We start from the raw sequence: 18047 nt of genomic DNA, 5'->3' as shown, positions 1-18047 counted from the left end.
AGAACTTCCTCAATATGATATACTGAGCTGAATACAGTATATCTCTTCACATCTCAAGGCATTTTTGTCCTTTTTTGCATTAAGTAAGAATTGCAAAGAAAAAGAAGAAAAATATGCCAATGGCATATAAATCCCTTTTGGGGCTTTGCCCCCTTTTCGTTTTATTTCATGACATTCTGGTTCCCTATCATTATTTGGTCTACTTAAAAATCCTTCCCCTTAAGCAAAATACTACACTGTGTGAAACAGTAGTGGAATTCATGAAAAAAACTATATATTTATTCCTATTAATTATACGTTATTGGGGCCTACAGTCTTGATCTACAGTCAAGCAATGTTTGTTTATTTAATGCCACAAAAATAATCCGTTACACAACCTTTCAAGCTTCATTCATTAGTAAAGGTTTTGTAAAAAAAATGGGTGAAAACTGGAGAACAATCTACATGTTACCTTAGATGTGGCATCACTTTTATGTCTGCATCCCTTTTCCACCCCAGCTTATTTTTTCTCTCTCTAAACTTAATAAGTTCAATAAGTTCAGGTCTTCATTCCTACACGCCAACAGTTCTAGCTCTAATGGTACGTGAGAATGACCTTAAGGGAGGAGAGGGAGAGAAGCTGCCTAGGGTCAGACAAGAGAGAATAGAGAGCCCAGTAGCTTAATAATCAGAGGAAGAAAGTTAGGAAGGACCCACCCTAACAGAAGAGGCAGTTAAAAGCAAGGGTGGGTTCCAGCAGAGACTACTGCCGGTTTGCTCAGGGGTGCACCATGCGCCAGCGCTTGATGCGCTCTGCCTGTCTATGCGCAATACAACTAAAATTGCTCTGTGTATGTGCAGAAGCAAAAAAACAAGATGGTGGTGCCTACGGTGCCGCTGGGAGAACCGGTTCGGCCTGGGTGGCTGCCAGTTCCGATTTTGGTTAAAAGTAATGGTGAGAGATTTGTACCTTCAGACGTACAAGATTCTTTTACTGTAGCCTTACAGTAAAGTAGAATAATCTCATCTAGTCATGTGTCCTGCCAGCTACACCTGGAAGGGCTGACCTTACCTGCTCTTCACTTTCCCCTCACCTGCTTGTCTTGGTACCAATTTAGGAAGAATGCTTTTTTCTCCCCTGTACTTTCAAGCCAGTCTTGACCCCTGGCAACTGCCTGGACACATTCTTGTAGTATTTTTAGGCAAGATTTTGAAAGAAGTCACTGCCTTCTTCCCAAGGCTGATAGAGAGGGACTGGCCCAAAGTCACCCAGCTGACTTTACACAAGAGCCATTTTAGTGTACTGGAGGGCACACTACTCTGTGTCCTGTTTTATATGATGTGGGATGCTCCGTTAGTCCTACCACATTTGCAAAAATTCAGATGAACACAAGGGAATAACAAGAAGGGAAAGGGAAAGGTTTTCCTATGGTCTGATGATCATCCGGATTGCCATAGTCCAGATATGGTAGCACTAATCACCATAAGTTCTCTGTCTATTATCTATTATATCTACTATCTACCTGCCACCTATGTACCTACTAATGCAACTGTAAGTAGAATACGGCTATAAGTAAAACATTATCAAGAGATTAGGGACTTTCTTTCCATTTATTCAGATCTATCAAGGGGCACCCCACATATTCCTTGTAAATGATAACGTTATCACGTTAGTTAGAGGATAACGTATTGGAGCAGAACCTGCAGCTTCTCATGCCTACATTTAAAATGGTTCCCTTAAATTACAATAAGATATGACTCAGAATCTAAGATTATTATTATTATCCGAGTTTTATAAGATCCTTGACCTATACAAACCAAAACAAAAGCAACAACACCACTTTGAATGTTCATGAAAGCTGTTGTTTGCCCTTTTCCTGTAGCCTAATATTTGGGAGAAAGAGAGAATTTGAACAAAATATTGCACAAGAGACAGTAACTGATCTTATCAATTTCTGGTACTGGTCTATCCACTAATTACTTCAGATCCACCCATCATGAAATATGGAATATTCTGTTCCTGAGGAAGTACAGTTCAGAACAAAAAATAAGTTACCCAGTCTATGACTGGGTAACTTATTACCTACCCATCCCATCATGGGGGAGATTATCTACCCATCCCATCATGGGGGAGATTATCTACCCATCCCATCCTGGGGGAGATTTAGATTGTTTGACATGAATAAAGAATAAGAAAAGACTGGGGAAAACAATCCCAAATAAATGTTGAAAAAAGTCAATACAAGTTTTTACTATGTTTTAGCTAACTAGGAGGAAAAATTTATTCCAACACTGTGTACAATGTGCTAATAAAAAAAATAATTGCCTTCATAAACACATCTTCTGCATGAAAGCAAAGCAAAGCAAAGCAAAACAAAGCGAAACATAGTGGGGAAAAGAGATTCAGATCAGGAGTATGATCTGGAGGGTTTAACCCTTTGCTATGTTGTGCTTTCTCACTGAGAATTGCCAGTACTGTGGGAGAGAAATCAGAGTTCTGTCTAACTTTTTAACAGCACAATTCCAATCCTATATCTTCTACTTCACTTCTACTGTAGTGCTCAGTAAAATTGCAATGGTACTGAAATGCGGTAAATGTTTAAAGCTGAAAGATCTGTATACAAATATTTTTTTTTTAAAAAAAACATTTTTTAAAATAATAGTGAATATGATTCATCTTAGTAGATTCTTCTGCCAAACTGACAAAAAGGATGATTGGCTTTCTGAAAAAGAAATAAATTGTTTCCAGAGCATTTTTAATTAAACACCATTAAGCCCAACTGAATAGAGCTTCTACAGTAGTCCTTAGCTTAGGACCACTCATTTAGCATCCCATGGCGCAGTGGTTAGAATGCAGTACTGCAGGCTAACTCACTGCTCCCTCCAGCAGTTCGAACCTGATGGGTTTGACTCAGCCTTCCATCCTTCCGAGGTCGGTAAAATGAGGACCCAGATTCTTGAGGGCAATATGCTGACTCTGTAAACCACTTAGAGAGAGCTGTAAAGCACTGTGAAGACACATAGAAATCTAAGTTCTATTGCTATCCCTTCAAAGTTACAATGACATTGGAAAAAGGTGACCTTGTGATTGGTCCATGCACTTAGAACCATCACAGCATCGCCTCAGTCATGTGATAAAAATTTGGGGGCTTGACAACTAGCATGCATTTACAGTGGTTGTCAGCTACAACCTACCCAGATGGCAGACAAAGTCAATGGGGGAAATTGGGTTTGTTTAAGAACTGTGCAATTCACTTAACTATGGCAAAAAGGTTGCAAAATCGGGCACAACTCACTTAACCACCATGTTAGCAACAGAAACTCCCTTATGGTCATAACTCAAGGAATACTTATACAGAGTCACAATCCTTGGGACTTGAATGTCTCAACCAGGGTGTAAGTGTTTATGGAAGTCTATATATTCTATATAGTCGCTTTTTAGGCACAGGCTGTTAATTGCACTTACACAAGCCCAGTACAATTGGAAATAGTAGGTATCAGATGAAAGCTTGAATTCTTTATTGTGCCACGGGGACAGGGGTGGGTTCCTGCCAGTTCTAACCTCTTCTATAGAAGAGGTTCCACAAATCTACTGTGCCGTTTAGAACTGGATCCAGCTCCCTCTCCTCGCCCATCTGCACCAACTGCCACTCACTGATTGGCTGGCTCACCAATCGCCCCGCCCGCCTCTAAGAGTCCTATCTAAATCTTAAAGTCTTAAAGCTATCAAGTTTGAACACCCCTGGTTTTTTTTTAAAAGGGTTAGGGGTGCAAGGGTCTTGTAACTTGACAGATTTAGGACTTGCGTGCTTCAAATGCCAGAGTTTCTGAGCCACCATTTTGGTTGCTAAGCAAGGGCGTTGTTAAGTGAGTTTCACCACATTTTACAAGTTGGCCACGCCCAACCAGTCACATGACTGCCAAGCCACTCCCATCCGGTCACATGGCCAGCAAGCCAATCCCACAAAGCAGGCCACACCTACAGAAGAGGTTCTAATATATTTTGAAACCCACCACTGCACAGGGATCTTACTAAACTGAAAGCTCTTACAGGTGAAAAAATGGTAATGATATATTAAAGGCATATGTTTTATTTAGTGGATTCCAGACACTGCTTAGCAGGAATAAGTATTTAAACCACAAGGCCTCCATTTATAACAATTTAATAATGTTCCCCAAATTTCCACTTTAAACATATTTAGGCAGTACCATTTAATCATAGTCAGTTTAGTACACCTGCAGCTCTCCTCATCCATTACACGCAGTGGTCCAGGTGAACTGAGATTACTTATTATTCATCTCCACAAATCATCCCTTATAGTTTCAGTGAAATGATGCACTTAAAAATCATTTAATGATTACAGGTACTTCTGTGCTCCTCCTGTCAGGTGAATCAAGGCAGCTTCCCAGCAATAATAAAACAGGTGAACTATGCCAAAATAAATAGCAGTGTGGTCCTAAATATAGTTAAGAGAGAAGCACTGATTTCCGCATGGAATTTTAAGGTCCCATTGCGCTCACCTGAGCTGCTGGATTAGATCTTCCCCTTCTTTGATGACGTTGAGAGTGGCATCCAGAGTAGCTGTTTGCTGCTGCTGGAACTGCTTTATGAGTTCCTGAACGGCATCTACGGAGTCAGCACAAACGTCTTCCAAGAGCTCCTTCTGCAGGTCTTCCATCCATGTCCACAGCTGGGAAATAGGGAAAGAAAGAACATGCAAAAGATATCAGAAGAGGCATAGGTACACGAGTGGGGGAGAGAAGGATGGAGATATTGATCGCAACCCTTTCAAATCAGCTCAAAGCTTATCCATCAAAGCACAACGTTATCTGTGTTGGCTTTTTTGGCAGCTGCTGCACACTGCTGGCTCATATTTAAATGGACAGCCATTTAATTATGAGCCACCAGTGTGCAGCAGCTGCCAAAAAAGCCAACATAGTTCTAGGCTGCATCAACAGAGGGATAGAATCAAGATCACGTGAAGTGTTAATACCACTTTATAATGCCTTGGTAAGGCCACACTTGGAATACTGTATCCAGTTTTGGTCGCCACGATATAAAAAAGATGTGGAGACTCTAGAAAGAGTGCAGAGAAGAGCAACAAAGATGATTAGGGGACTGGAGACTAAAACATATGAAGAACATTTGCAGGAACTGGGTATGTCTACTTTAATAGAAAGAAGGACTAGGGGAGACATGATAGCAGTGTTCCAATATCTCAGGGGTTGCCACAAAGAAGAGGGAGTTAAACTATTCTCCAAGGCACCTGAGGGTAGAACAAGAAGCAATGGGTGGAAACTAATCAAGGAGAGAAGCAACTTAGAACTGAGGAGAAATTTCCTGACAGTTAGAACAATTAGTGGAACAAGTTGCTTCCAGAAGTTGTGAATGCCCCAACACTGGAAGTCTTTAAGAAGATGTTTGTCTGAAACGGTATAGGGTTTCCTGCCTAGGCAGGGGGTTGGACTAGAAGACCTCCAAGGTCCCTTCCAACTCTACTATTGTATTGTATTGTATTGTATTGTATTACAGCACTTAAGCCAGTGGTTCTCGAGCTTTTCTTCACCACGGACCCCCTCTAAATACCTTTGTATTTTGTATGAGGACCCAGATATGCTGATTCTGTAAACTGTTTACAGAGAGCTGTAAAAGCACTATGAAGCGGTATATAAGTCTAAGTGCTAGTGCTAGTGGTATTTTGTACCCAAGGATCACCAAGACTTATCTCAAGATTTAAATCATAACTTTTTTCCTGAGATTCCGTGTGATGACATCATGGTCCACACGGACCACAGGTTGAGAACCACTGACTTAAACAACTGCAATATTAAATAAAATGACTTGCAAAAGATTGGCATGAAATAATTATATGGTATGAGTGTGCATATATAATGGTTGTCTTCTTTAAAATTTCATTTCAATGAAAAAGAAATAATACACAAGAGGAAAGAACAATGCAGTTCTATAACTACTAAAGGTAATAGAAATGCTAACACGAGGGGTGTATGGGCTGTTTGGATAATCTTTTGCCATTTGTATTTTTTTTTAGGATAACTTGATTATGCAGATTAATCTCCCCCCCAAAGGATAAACATACAGGAAATACACACACACACAAACACACACACATACAATATTCTGTGAACTGCCATCTTCCCACACTTCAAATCTTGCATCCCCTAGGCCAGTGATGGCGAACCTATGGCACACGTGCCACAGGTGGCACGCGGAGCCATTTGTCAGGGCACACGAGGCGCTGCCTGTCAGCTGGCCAGCTGAGTTCACCCTTTTTTAAAGCCATTTTTCACCCTCCCCACTGGGGGGTTCACGCATTGCATTATGGGTGTGGCACGCCCGCACACGATGCCCCCTGCGCTCCCTCCACTTGTGGCACGCGAGCCAAAAAAGGTTCGCCATCACTGCCCTAGGCTATTCCTTGGGGGAAGAGATGACAGGGGAGGAGATGGAAAAACCTGGATGCTCTGAAGCAACTTCATTCAACCGCTTCAACCTCTGAGCCAGGTGCTGCCAAGAGGAGGAAAACCAGGCTAAACAGATGAGAATCACCAGGGGCAAAGCTGGGTAAGATGTAGCTTCCTTGGACCCAGAACCACGATGGGACACAGCAAAGCCTGGGAGGAGCTAGCTGCGGAGAGCTTTACAAAGTGGTCTCCAGAGACAGTTGCTGGAGACAATGTTCATTCAACCTGCCTTGTTCCTCCATATTCGCAGCTTGTAACCATTGACTGATTTCTTAGCTATAACAATCTTCACTTATTTCACAAGAGTTCTTCTAGCCTCTAGATCTACCTTGTATCTGTTATTTCTCATTCTGAGACTGACTTGAAGAATTTTTTGGCTCCTGTAGGATATCTGTAGGACTCCTTTTCTGGTTCTGTAAGATTTTCTGAAGTCCTGCAGACTATTACCAGAAAACTTCTCAATATAGATCTGCAAACTCCAAATAAAATCACTTTTGGAAATCATCCCTACCACAATAAATCTGTACATGGGCACGCAGAAATGTGTCAGACCAGAGTACCTTGACAGGCACTCACATTAATATTTATTTTATTTATTAAATAAATTTCTATAGCTGACCAACTCACCCATAGGTGTTTCTGGGCAATTTAAAACATTTGCAAAATAGAAAATGGCTTCCAATCAGAATTCAGTAACATAATTTCAGTTTATTCATAATCACTCAGGTCCCATATATTGTAATTTTCTAGATTTCACATTCTTTTAAGATCAACACCGGAGGCAAGGCTTTAGGAGAAGGAGAAGTCCTTCACTCTACTTTCTAGCTAATCTTTCTGAGAAATGAAAATGGTTCGGAGGAGCTGAAACACCCTGCAAGCACTATTTCTTGCCATTTTTAGGAGGTCTTTTATTTCCCTAAATAGAAAAGTTACAGAATAAAGCTGTTGAAATGCTGAAGAGGGTAGAGTGGAGAGGGTCATGTCAAGAAAGGCCCAGTTCGCTTTGTTAGAAAAGTTCAAATAGAGGGAAGGCAGCCAGGTGTCTGAGATATTTTACTTTAGATTTCTGAATTGGGCAGGTGCTTGGCCTTGATGGTGTAAATTACGTCTTCTGATGCTATGAGTCTATGTTTAGCTTTCCAATCTAGACAGTTCAGCCTGGCAGGTCAGATCAGACCTGTAAATTGGAGTTTTCATATCCCAGCTTTAAAGAGACATGATTATACATGACACCTGACTGCAGAAACCGAGAGTCTATGATCCATTTCCCCAAGCTAAATCCAATTTGTTCACAGAGGTATCTATGGAGCTGTAGAAGCCTTTGGGTAAACTAGACAACTCTTTTAGACCAAGTACATCAAACTGATTTTCTAGACTGCATCAATGTCTGTTACTATTGATACAAATATGAATGTAAGATCTTGTGCCAATTTGCTTAATTGGGGAAAATGTGCTGTAGCGAAGCTGGCTAAGGAACAAACTTAGTTATATACAAAGGTATGCAACAAAATGAAAATGGCAGATAATTGTGTGAACGGCAGGGTGTCTGTTTGCAGCCTCAAATGCCATAGTCCTTAATGAAATGATTGTTTACTGTCTTTATATAATAAGCATCAAGGAAAATATTAAACTTCATATTAAATACGTATTTAAGTCTGAATTTCCTTCTAAGTCTGAATTTATGAAACAACTTTCCATGGCTTTAAAAAAATGCAGTTGCATATAATGTCATTTATACATTAGTTGCCCCAAATCAAATACTGGCAGCATTACCAATTAAAACTGTTTGGGAATCACTGTTGAAGTGACTGCAATACATGTCAGATATGTTATGGCAACAACACCAATATCATTTTGCATTATGGAGGATTACTCTGCTACTGAACTATCTGAATAGATGAATATGACTTCAGTTATGCTTTGGTACCGGAGTCCAGTGCCCTTGAGAAAGTTAAATGTTGATGTGCATTTGGCCTGACATTTTCAACAGTGATGTTGAATAACAATATGTTTCAGATTGATCCATTAATTCTAAACAGTCAGGATATCAGGTTAGCAATCATTTGCCTATTTTTTAAAAAAAAAACATAAAGGAGCAGCCAGGAAACGGCTCACTTCTTTAAAGAGCAATAATAAAAACTGTCACCTTATAATTCCTCATCCATATAAAATCTTTCTATGACTTACCGCTTTAAGAAGACAGTTCCTGGCTATTATTTCTTTTCCTCTCTGTTTATGCATTCATTGCTATATTTACTGACTTTCAAGGGAAAAATAGTACTTAAGAGGCACATGTGCTTAAGGTAGTTTACACTTGCCATCAATAAACAAAGATCCAAGTAAATGAATGTGGTAAATTTACATTTTATGAACCTCATCTTAAATAATGTCACGAGAAAGTCAGATACTATGAAGTTGTGACGTTTTAAGAATGCTTGGCAAAAATTCCCCTTTAATAGGCTGTCATTATGAATCTAGAGAAAATTAAAAGCAGGAGCTGCTATGTAAATTCTATGCTACTAAGAGAAAATATATATTTTTCAATTCTGAACAGTGATAATTGATAGCTGAATTTGAGGCTGTAAGAGATGCAGAGTCCTGCTCCAAAAACAAGTTTTATTAAGCTCTTTGGAAGAGCCACGAAGTTCCCACCATTTCCTCTGCCTAAGAATATTCCTCAGACCTTTTGTCAAGGAATGCAGCCCGTCCAGCATGTACATGTTTTCTCTCTGTTCCATCTTATCAATAGTCAAACATGCCACAGGACTCTTTATGTGTCTTCTGCTGCCTCTAAAGTTAAGAAGAACATCAACCAAAAAAAAAATATATCAACCACTCAGGGTCAGTCTTCAAAAACTTTTGATGTTTTCCTCCCTCTTTTCTGACAAAACAAAAATTCATCTGAACTAATCAGCTTCTCTATTATCTCGATGTTGAACTGTTTATTCTGATTAGCTAGTAGAAGGAAAATAGTGCCTCAGAACACAAATCAATATAAAGACAGTTCAAGTTCCAGTTTCGGTCCGCCTGCCTGCCTATCTCCTACTTAAATTATTTTTTAATAATAATTCAAGGGGACAAACATATCCAACACACTTTCCCCTTCCTATTTTCCTCACAACAACAATCCTATGAGATGGGTTGAGCTGAGAGCAATGACTAGTCCAAAGTCACCCATCTGGATTTCATGGATAAGGTGGGGCTTGAACCAATGGTCTCTTGCTTTCTAGCTTAGTGCCTTAACACTAGACCAAACTGGCTCTCAGTTTGTAATAATAATATAATAATGGGTCTTGGTTATAGGAGCATGCACCTGAAACTGGAAATTAAATCTATCTGTGTTTGACAAATCATGATCTGCCATAATATGGTTCACTCAGTTTTGGATTAAGCACAATGCATAAAGCCAACCAACGGTGAAATTCTATGAACTATAGTCATAACTAACTAGCGGTGGGTAGTTAGTTAGGCACCTAGCTAGAAACAAGGAGTGTTCTAGTCCCACTTTGGGAATAAATGCCAGCTAGATGACCTTGGGCCAATCACTTTCTCTCAGACCAACTCACCTCATACGGTTATTGTCGTGAGGAAAACAGGAGGAAGAAAGAGTACTGGATATGTCTGAGTTATTTATAAAAATAATAATGCCAGATGTTTAAAGGTGTTTATGTCTTGGTACACTTGACGCGTCAATTGCTATGTTACACTCTTTTTGGGTTTTACAAGGGACAACAAATGAAGGTTATAGTCCCAATTTTCTTCTGGCTGATTTTATTGTTTTACTTATTTCTATTGACCTGAATGTTACGCTACCATTTTAAAGTTTATACTACTCTGATCATTAAACTTAATTGTTTCTGTTTCATTGCACATGAGTATTGGAACAAGTAGCATTCTATTTTTTGTAATTGTTTTTAGTCAAAATTCTTTGAATGTATTTTAACTCACTATTCTGACATTGTCAATTCAGCTTTGGACATATTCATTCCCCATATGCAGGTTAATGACTGCAATAAAATTCTTTGTAATTTTTACACATTATTTGTTTATAGTACACAATCCTGTTTTCAAAGCTACTTGAAGGCATGGTATGAAGTTTGAAGAGGGAAAAATGTAGAGTATGCTTTAGTTATACCCTCAGGCCCTTAGTTTCAATGTCCTGACCTCTACGTCTGCTGAAAAAATATCCTATTTTCATACATTTTGAACATTGTTCACTTATATTAAAACAACATTTAGCCCAGTCCTGAGGAAACCACAGAAAATCAAAAGAGGACATATATGCAGAACCTACTTTGAATAGAATGAAATCAAAGCTATCTCCATTAACTGATTCTTGTTAGAAACAGTAGCAAAGCAGAGAATTTTAATACTTCATTAAAATTCAATTACCTAAGAAATTTAAGAAACAATAATGGCATTGTGATTGCTTTTCTTTTAAAGAGCTCAAACCATAAAGCAGAACTTTTTCCTCCATATGAATGATCTTCTATGTAGCCTGGACCATTACATTCAAAAAATAAAACTTTTATCAATTCCTCTTGTGGACCTTTATGCTTCTTCAGAGAATTGGTAGATTATCCAGATCAGTGAAGGACATGAAGTGATGAATGTAAAGAGAGGAGGAAACTGAATACATCTCATTTATCTCTTTCTACTTGGGGAAAAAGAAAACATTCTGAGAAGAAATCTATGTGTTGATATTCCAGTTACAAAATATAGATGAAGGGTCTACTCCATTGCATATCAACTTCACATGAACACTAAATATTAGTAATCAGTGTTAACATGCACATTGCTATTCTGCTATGGAGTTTCAAATAGCTAGGCAAACAGATAACATTTCTACTGGTTCCACTTTCTTTTACAGTTATGTTGCAACTCCAATAGGGAGACTTGTAACATTTATAGAATTTGGCAGGTCTTCCAAGCTTTAATTTCATATAGGTTTATTCTAGTATGCCTTGAGCAATATGAACATATTTTACTATGTTCCATACTTGAAACATAGGTCCAACAGTATCTGAATTTCTATTACATTGCAGGCACCTTACCTCTTTGGTATGGGTGTGGAAAGAGACAGACATATCCAGAAGAAGCTTCCTCTGTTCCACTCTCCTAACGAAGTCCTGAATCCGCACTTCTAGATGCCGTGCGGCTTTGTAGATCTCTTCGGGATCACACTCCCCAGTTTGAGCCAGTTGCTCTGCTGCTTCCAGTAGCTTGTCTGCATTAGTATAGGTATTCTACCAATATACAACAAAAATAAAGTGCAAGTCACAAAACTCTATTCATTAATGCTCAGAGAAAATCCTTCCAGCCTTCAGGAAGGGAAAGCGGCATTTTAACATGACAGTAGTTGTGTGATGTGATTGGAAAAGGAGTTTGCAAAAATTGGCACTGAATAATCCTCAGATAAAAGCTGAATACAGTTCTTATTTGAAACATGCACACCTTTCCACTGCTTGCTTGCTTTTTTTTTTTGTTTTGTTAGCTTCAGGAAACAGCCTGCGGTGATCTCTGAGATCTTTCAAAGACGATGTAAAGAAGCAACTCAGAGTTAACTACTTCATTGGTGGCCGTTGTCTCCTGGGAGATATTTCACAACACATTTGGTTGTGAAGGAGTGCTGATGGCTAACGGGTTGCAACATGTAAAGTACATGCACTGGAAAATTATCTCAGAAAAACATTTTGCTTATTTATTGCATTTATGAGCTGGCTAAGGAAGAACACCATCTGAAAGAGTCTAACTCTATCCAAGGCAGTTACAACTATCTTTAAGATTTATAGAGTTTTCATTTCATCTCTTAGGAATTCTGACATGTGCAAGGACAACCTATACACAGTCTCTTCTGAAGGAAGGAAATTCCTTTTGTTTCATGGAGTTATTTCACATTGCATTAAAGCAAATTAGCAATTTGTGCCTTGTAGGGATACATAAGTTCGTCATAGTTCTTTTCAAAATATTTATACCATTCCTATATTTATGTATCTGTTTTTCATATTCTACTAATAGCCAACAAGAATCTACAAAAGTATGGTTTTTAATTTTATTTTTAAATGATTGATTGGTCCGGATATCCAGTGGGTTACAATTGTTAAAATGTATTCTTGTACACTTTGACCCATTTGTGAAAGAAATGAAATGTGACGCTATATCAAGATCTAAGCATAACTTAAATATTTGCAAGAAGACTGAAAAAGAAAAGATTGTTTTGCTACCTAAACATGATTGTTTCAAATGCCAGCCTAAAGCCTTGAGAATTAATTTAGTAAAAATTCTGACAGACTTTCGATGCTGTGGAAAATTTTGTCTGTGAAGAAGGAAATATCCCTCGAGAAAACATTTATTTCCATATTGATCTGAATGCAACTGATAGAAGTGTACAGAAATAAAGATTATTTATAACAATAATGTTAAACAGATATAACGCACATATGGCATTTTTCACAAACTTACCTTTTTTTAAAATTTTCCAAAATGATAGGAATCATTTTATAGGCAGCACAAGTTCTGTCATGTCCCACTTCTGAACCCATTGGGCTAAGGAAGCTTTGCCTGCAGGCAAACATCTTCAGGATTGATCTCCTAAATCCAGAGAACCTGACTCGAAGTAGTGCTTGAATTACAACAGTCCGTTTAGTGACTGCTCGAAATGGCAATGGCACTGAAAAAGTGACTTATGACTATTTTTCACACAATGACCATTACAACATCCCCATAGCCATGTGATTTACATTCGGATGCAAGACCACCTGTTCATATTTTATGATGGTTGCAATATCCTGGGGTCATGTGACCCCCTTTTGCGATCTTCTCACCAGCAAAGTCAACGGGGAAGCCAGATTCACTAAATAATCATGTTACTAATTTAACAACTCCAGTGATCCACTTAACAAATGTGGCAAGAAAAGTGATAAAATGGGGCACACCCCATTTAACAAATTTCTCACTTAGCAACTTCAATTCTGAGCTCAATTGTGGTCATAAGTTGAGGACCAACTGCATTATTTGTAAACCTAGGCCAGTGATGGCGAACCTATGGCACGCGTGCCACAGGTGGCACACGGAGCCATTTGTCAGGGCACGCGAGGCGCTGCCTTGTCAGCTGGCCAGCGCGCATGCACGCGCTGGCCAGCTGAGTTCACCCTTTTTTAAAGCCATTTTTCGCCCTCCCCAGGCTCCAGAAGCTTTATAGGAGCCTGGGGAGGGCAAAAAGAGCCCCTCCGGAGGCCCTCCAGAGACTTCATGAGCTTCCCTGAAGCCTCCGGAGCGCAAAAAAACGGCCCTATGGGCAAACTGGAAGTTCGGGAACAGACTTCCTGTTTGCTCGGATGGTCATTTTGACTGCTCTGGAGGCTTCAGGGAAGCCTCTTGAAGGTCCCTGAAGCCTCCAGAGGGCTTCCAGGGGGGCGGGGGAAGCTGTTTTCGCCCTCCCCATGCTCCTATAAAGCCTCTGGAGCCTGGGGAGGGTGAAAAAAGCATGCAAAAATGGGGAGGTCACGCCTGTAGTGCGCGCATGCACACTGGGGGGTGTCGCACATTGCATTATGCGCATGCGCTCCCCCCACTTATGGCATGTGAGCCAAAAAAGCTTCACCATTGCTGACCTAGGCTATCTCTATTCTTCTATGTTACAAACAATCCAACTCACTATTCACCAACATTTTGTGTTTAAGTCAATGTGCAAGATTTCACAAAATATACCTGTTTGAGTTCCTAATTGTCTGTACTGTTTTGGAACTGTAATGGAGAATGGGGTAAATATTCATTCGAAGGGCAAGAATAATTGCACTTAGTGTCATTTAGCATATCTTCATAGCTGTGCATGATTGTTTCATAAACATGTGACAACTAACACTGCCCATTTAATTGTTTTTATTTTCTAGCCGGTTCACATAAAAGATACTTCATTTTAAGTGATACCAAGTGAAAGAAGCAGGTGCAAGTAGTTTGTGGAAAAATTAAGAAGGAAAGTTACACAATTTCTGCCACAAAGCTCCCAATGACATTTTTATAACTTTCATGCAGCCTGGAAGATACCAATGAATAATGCTGCATATTATTGATCCATCTTCATGATCAGATATGTATTAGCTGCTATTGTCAGGACACAGGAAAATACTTTTTTTAAAGGAAATTTAAAGCACTCTTTGCTGTAGAACAGTGGTAGTCAACCTGGTCCCTACCGCCCACTAGTGGGCGTTCCAGCTTTCATGGTGGGCGATAGGGGTTTGCTGTAACTCTGCTTTATAAATTTTATAAAGTAAAGTTATTTCTCTACTTTATAAATCACCATTACTGTGGAACCGGTGGGCGGTTAGAAAATTTTACTACTAACAGAGATACAAAAGTGGGCGGTAGGTATAAAAAGGTTGACTATTCCTGCTGTAGAATGTTCCACATTAGCAATGATGGCTCGGTGCACTTCTAAAATTTCTGGAGCTGACAAGTCACTAATTATAATGTAATCTCCTAATTCACAACAGCATTTTCTTCAGAAGTAAATACGACTAAATTGATTGCTACCTGCATTCATAGAATACAACTAATTGGGTACTCATGTTGTGCACTGTCCAGAGTTGCTTTCAGTGAGATGTATGACATTATACATTTGTTAAATAAATAAATGTCCAATTAGAAGGGATTTTGAGTGCCACTACATAGCAACACCATCTTCTATCTACTGGACAGCTCTTGAGCTTCTAACATTGTATAAACAGCTTTAATTATTATTAATAATAACATTTAACATATCCCACCATTTAGCTCTTTGAAAGAATAAACACCAACAATTTTTTTCCTCCAATTGTAAAGTTCTATAGCTCTTCTTTTCTTTAATCATTTCATTCACTTTTTTTTCCTAAAGAAAAACAACTGCTTCAATGCTGGCATATGGCATATTAAGCTATCAAGATGTAATTTCATTCTGGAGAGCCCTCATACCTTCCTCAATTACTTGAATGTCACCAGCTCACACCGATAAGAATAAATCAAGCACCAATTATAATTTGCCCCTGGCAAACTAGACCCATTAATGAATTGCCAGTCCCTGTAAGGCATATAATCTAGGGATTAGATATTGCACCCTAGATTTCTGTATATTGCCCTATTGTTAAGAACACCAGAGCAACGGCAGCAGAAACTGGCCATAGTACAAAGTGAATATTAAAGCTTCAATGCTAAATGTAGAACAGGATGGCAGAGAAAAATACAAATGGGCACAAAGAGAAAAGCTGGCTATGCAACAAAAAAGTGATGAGCACAGATGGTTATAATTTGTGTTATTGAAACTCAGTGTACATTTCTAAATCATGCATTTATTCTGGATTGCTCTTGGGCCACTTTTCCACAAAATAGTTTTTTTTATTTTATTCAACTAAATAGTCTATCTCAGGGGTGTCCAAACTTGGGAACTTTAAGACTTGTGGACTTCAACTCCCAGAATTCCCCAGCCAGCTGGCTGGGGAATTCTGGGAGTTGAAGTCCACAAGTCTTAAAGTTCCCAAGTTTGGACACCCCTGGTCTATCTGCATATAGTCATTTTTAAATAAAACTTGCTAAAAAACTATTCATCTGGAAAGTTCTAATCTAACCCTATCATTAGGGTTCCTGTTTATTGGCTGCTGGTATTTTTAATTCTTTTCATGTTCATTATTCTTTTTGTTGTATTTTAATTCTGTGGGCCGTGGATCACTACTCCTTGAGATGGATAACGTAACATAAATTGGATGGATAACGAAATAAATGAATAAATTAGAGGTGAGGAGGCTGCCTTAAGCAGCTGATTGCTGGTATTTGTCATGGAAAGCAGCAAATTCTCATGTACCAACTCAGGCAAACAAGGTATCAATAAACAGCAGTCTCATCAAGGACTCTCTAAAACCACTCCCATACTGTCAGGGCAATCCACTAGAACACACAGGTGTCAAACTTGCAGGATCATGTTGCCATCACATGTCATATTGTGATGTTTTTCCCTTCAAGGTGTGGGTGTGGACTGTGCATGATGCACCTGGCCTGCAGGCCACCAGTTTGACAGCCCTGCACTAGAATATAAAATGAGAGCAAATCCAAATCCTTTCTAACGTTGATGTTTTTACAGGTAGTCCTCGACTTACAATTGAACCCAAAATTTCTGTTGCTAAGTGAGACATTTGTTAAGTGAATGTTATCCCATTTTACTTTCTTGCCACAGTTGTTAAGTGACTCACTTCAGTTGTTAAGTTAGTGACACATTCAAGTGACTCTGGCTTCCTCATTGACTGGCCAAAAGGTGATCATGTGACCATGGGACACTGTGACCGTCATAAATACGAGTCAGTTGCCAAATGTCTGAATTTTGATCACATGACCATGCTAGATGCTACAACAGTCATAAGCATGAAAAATGGTCATAAGTCACTTTTATCAATGCTGCTAGGTACTTTGAATGGCCACTAAATGAACCGTCATAAGTCGAGGGCTAGTTTGGAGATGAAATGTCTGCAAAATAACAATGAAGCTCAGAGAACCCCAAAGTTCAACTTGTCTACAAATATTCACTTCTAACCATTCTCATGTATTTGCAAATCCACCCGAAGGAAGTGGGAAAGTGTTTAGAATGATGTTCTGCTTTGAGAGGCGAAATAACACGATCAGCCTTAATTAAGCATTATGCACTGGATCTGATTCATCCTGAGGTTGGGCAAAGAGCAAGAGAGACATATTGTTTTATGCTTTGTGTGTGAACTTTGTAGAAGTAGCCCCAGACTTGCTTTGAAACAAACAACTTTTTTTTTTGCTTTCATCCAGCAAAGCAACCTTTATATTCTTAATTACTTTCTCTCTCATACCACTTGTGCACTTGGGGACAGGGTTTGTTTTTGCGTCAACGTACAAAATAAAAGCAATAAATTTAGAGCCTGGGGTTTGTTTGTTTGTTTTTGTCTTGTAGATTGCTTTGGAGAATGAGTGCATACTATTCCTTGGAATCAGAGGTGGTATTCTATTGGTTCGGACCGGTTCTCCTGAATCAGTAGCGAAAATCGCAGGTGGCCCCGCCCACTCGCTCCAGGTCTATGGCATTCCATTTAGGCCCTTTTTCGCGAAAAACACATGCATGAAAAGCTACATGCAGAGGTGGCTGTTCAGATGCGAGCACTCACATTTGAGAACTGGTAGGGAAGGTAAGTCAATACCACCCCTTCTTGAAATCACAAGTTTTTCCCTTCTTGCATATTATAGACCAGCGATGGCGAACTTTTTTTGGCTCGCACGCCATAAGTGGGGGGAGTGCAGTGGAGTCGTGTGCAGGCGTGCTGCACACATAATGCAATGCGCAACCCCCCAGTACGCATGCGAGCACTACAGGTGCAACCCCCCCATTTTTGCATGCTTTTTTCACCCTCCCCAGGCTCCAGAGGCTTTATAGGAGCCTGGGGAGGGTGAAAACAGCCCTCCCCGCCCCTCTGGAGGCCCTTGGGAGGCTTCAGTGACCCTCAGGAGGCTTCCCTGAAGCCTTCGGAACGTTCAAAACGACCTTCGGAGCAAACCGGAAGTGACTTCCAGTTTGCTCGGAGGGTCGTTTTAAGCGCTCCGAA

At 39.6% G+C, this 18047-nt stretch overlaps 1 protein-coding gene across 6 annotated transcripts in view; it reads right to left on the bottom strand.

The window, feature by feature from the left end:
* The window catches only part of KALRN (kalirin RhoGEF kinase), a 563540-nt gene that overhangs the window by 184675 nt on the left and 360818 nt on the right, over positions 1-18047 (bottom strand). For all 6 annotated transcript variants that reach the window (XM_081965421.1, XM_081965415.1, XM_081965417.1 and 3 more), the window contains exons 11-12: positions 11517-11708; positions 4501-4670 (exon numbers count right to left, since the gene is read on the bottom strand). In XM_081965421.1, the coding sequence (XP_081821547.1) occupies positions 4501-4670; positions 11517-11708 (362 nt within the window). The remainder of the gene's footprint in view (positions 1-4500; positions 4671-11516; positions 11709-18047) is intronic.

The sequence above is a fragment of the Natrix helvetica genome (genome assembly GCF_964273705.1).
Source record: "Natrix helvetica genome assembly, chromosome: 1".
In the NCBI taxonomy this organism is placed as follows: Eukaryota; Metazoa; Chordata; class Lepidosauria; order Squamata; family Natricidae; genus Natrix; species Natrix helvetica.
The sequence above is the reverse complement of the archived record's forward strand: the minus strand, read 5'-3'. Positions and strand labels throughout refer to the sequence as shown.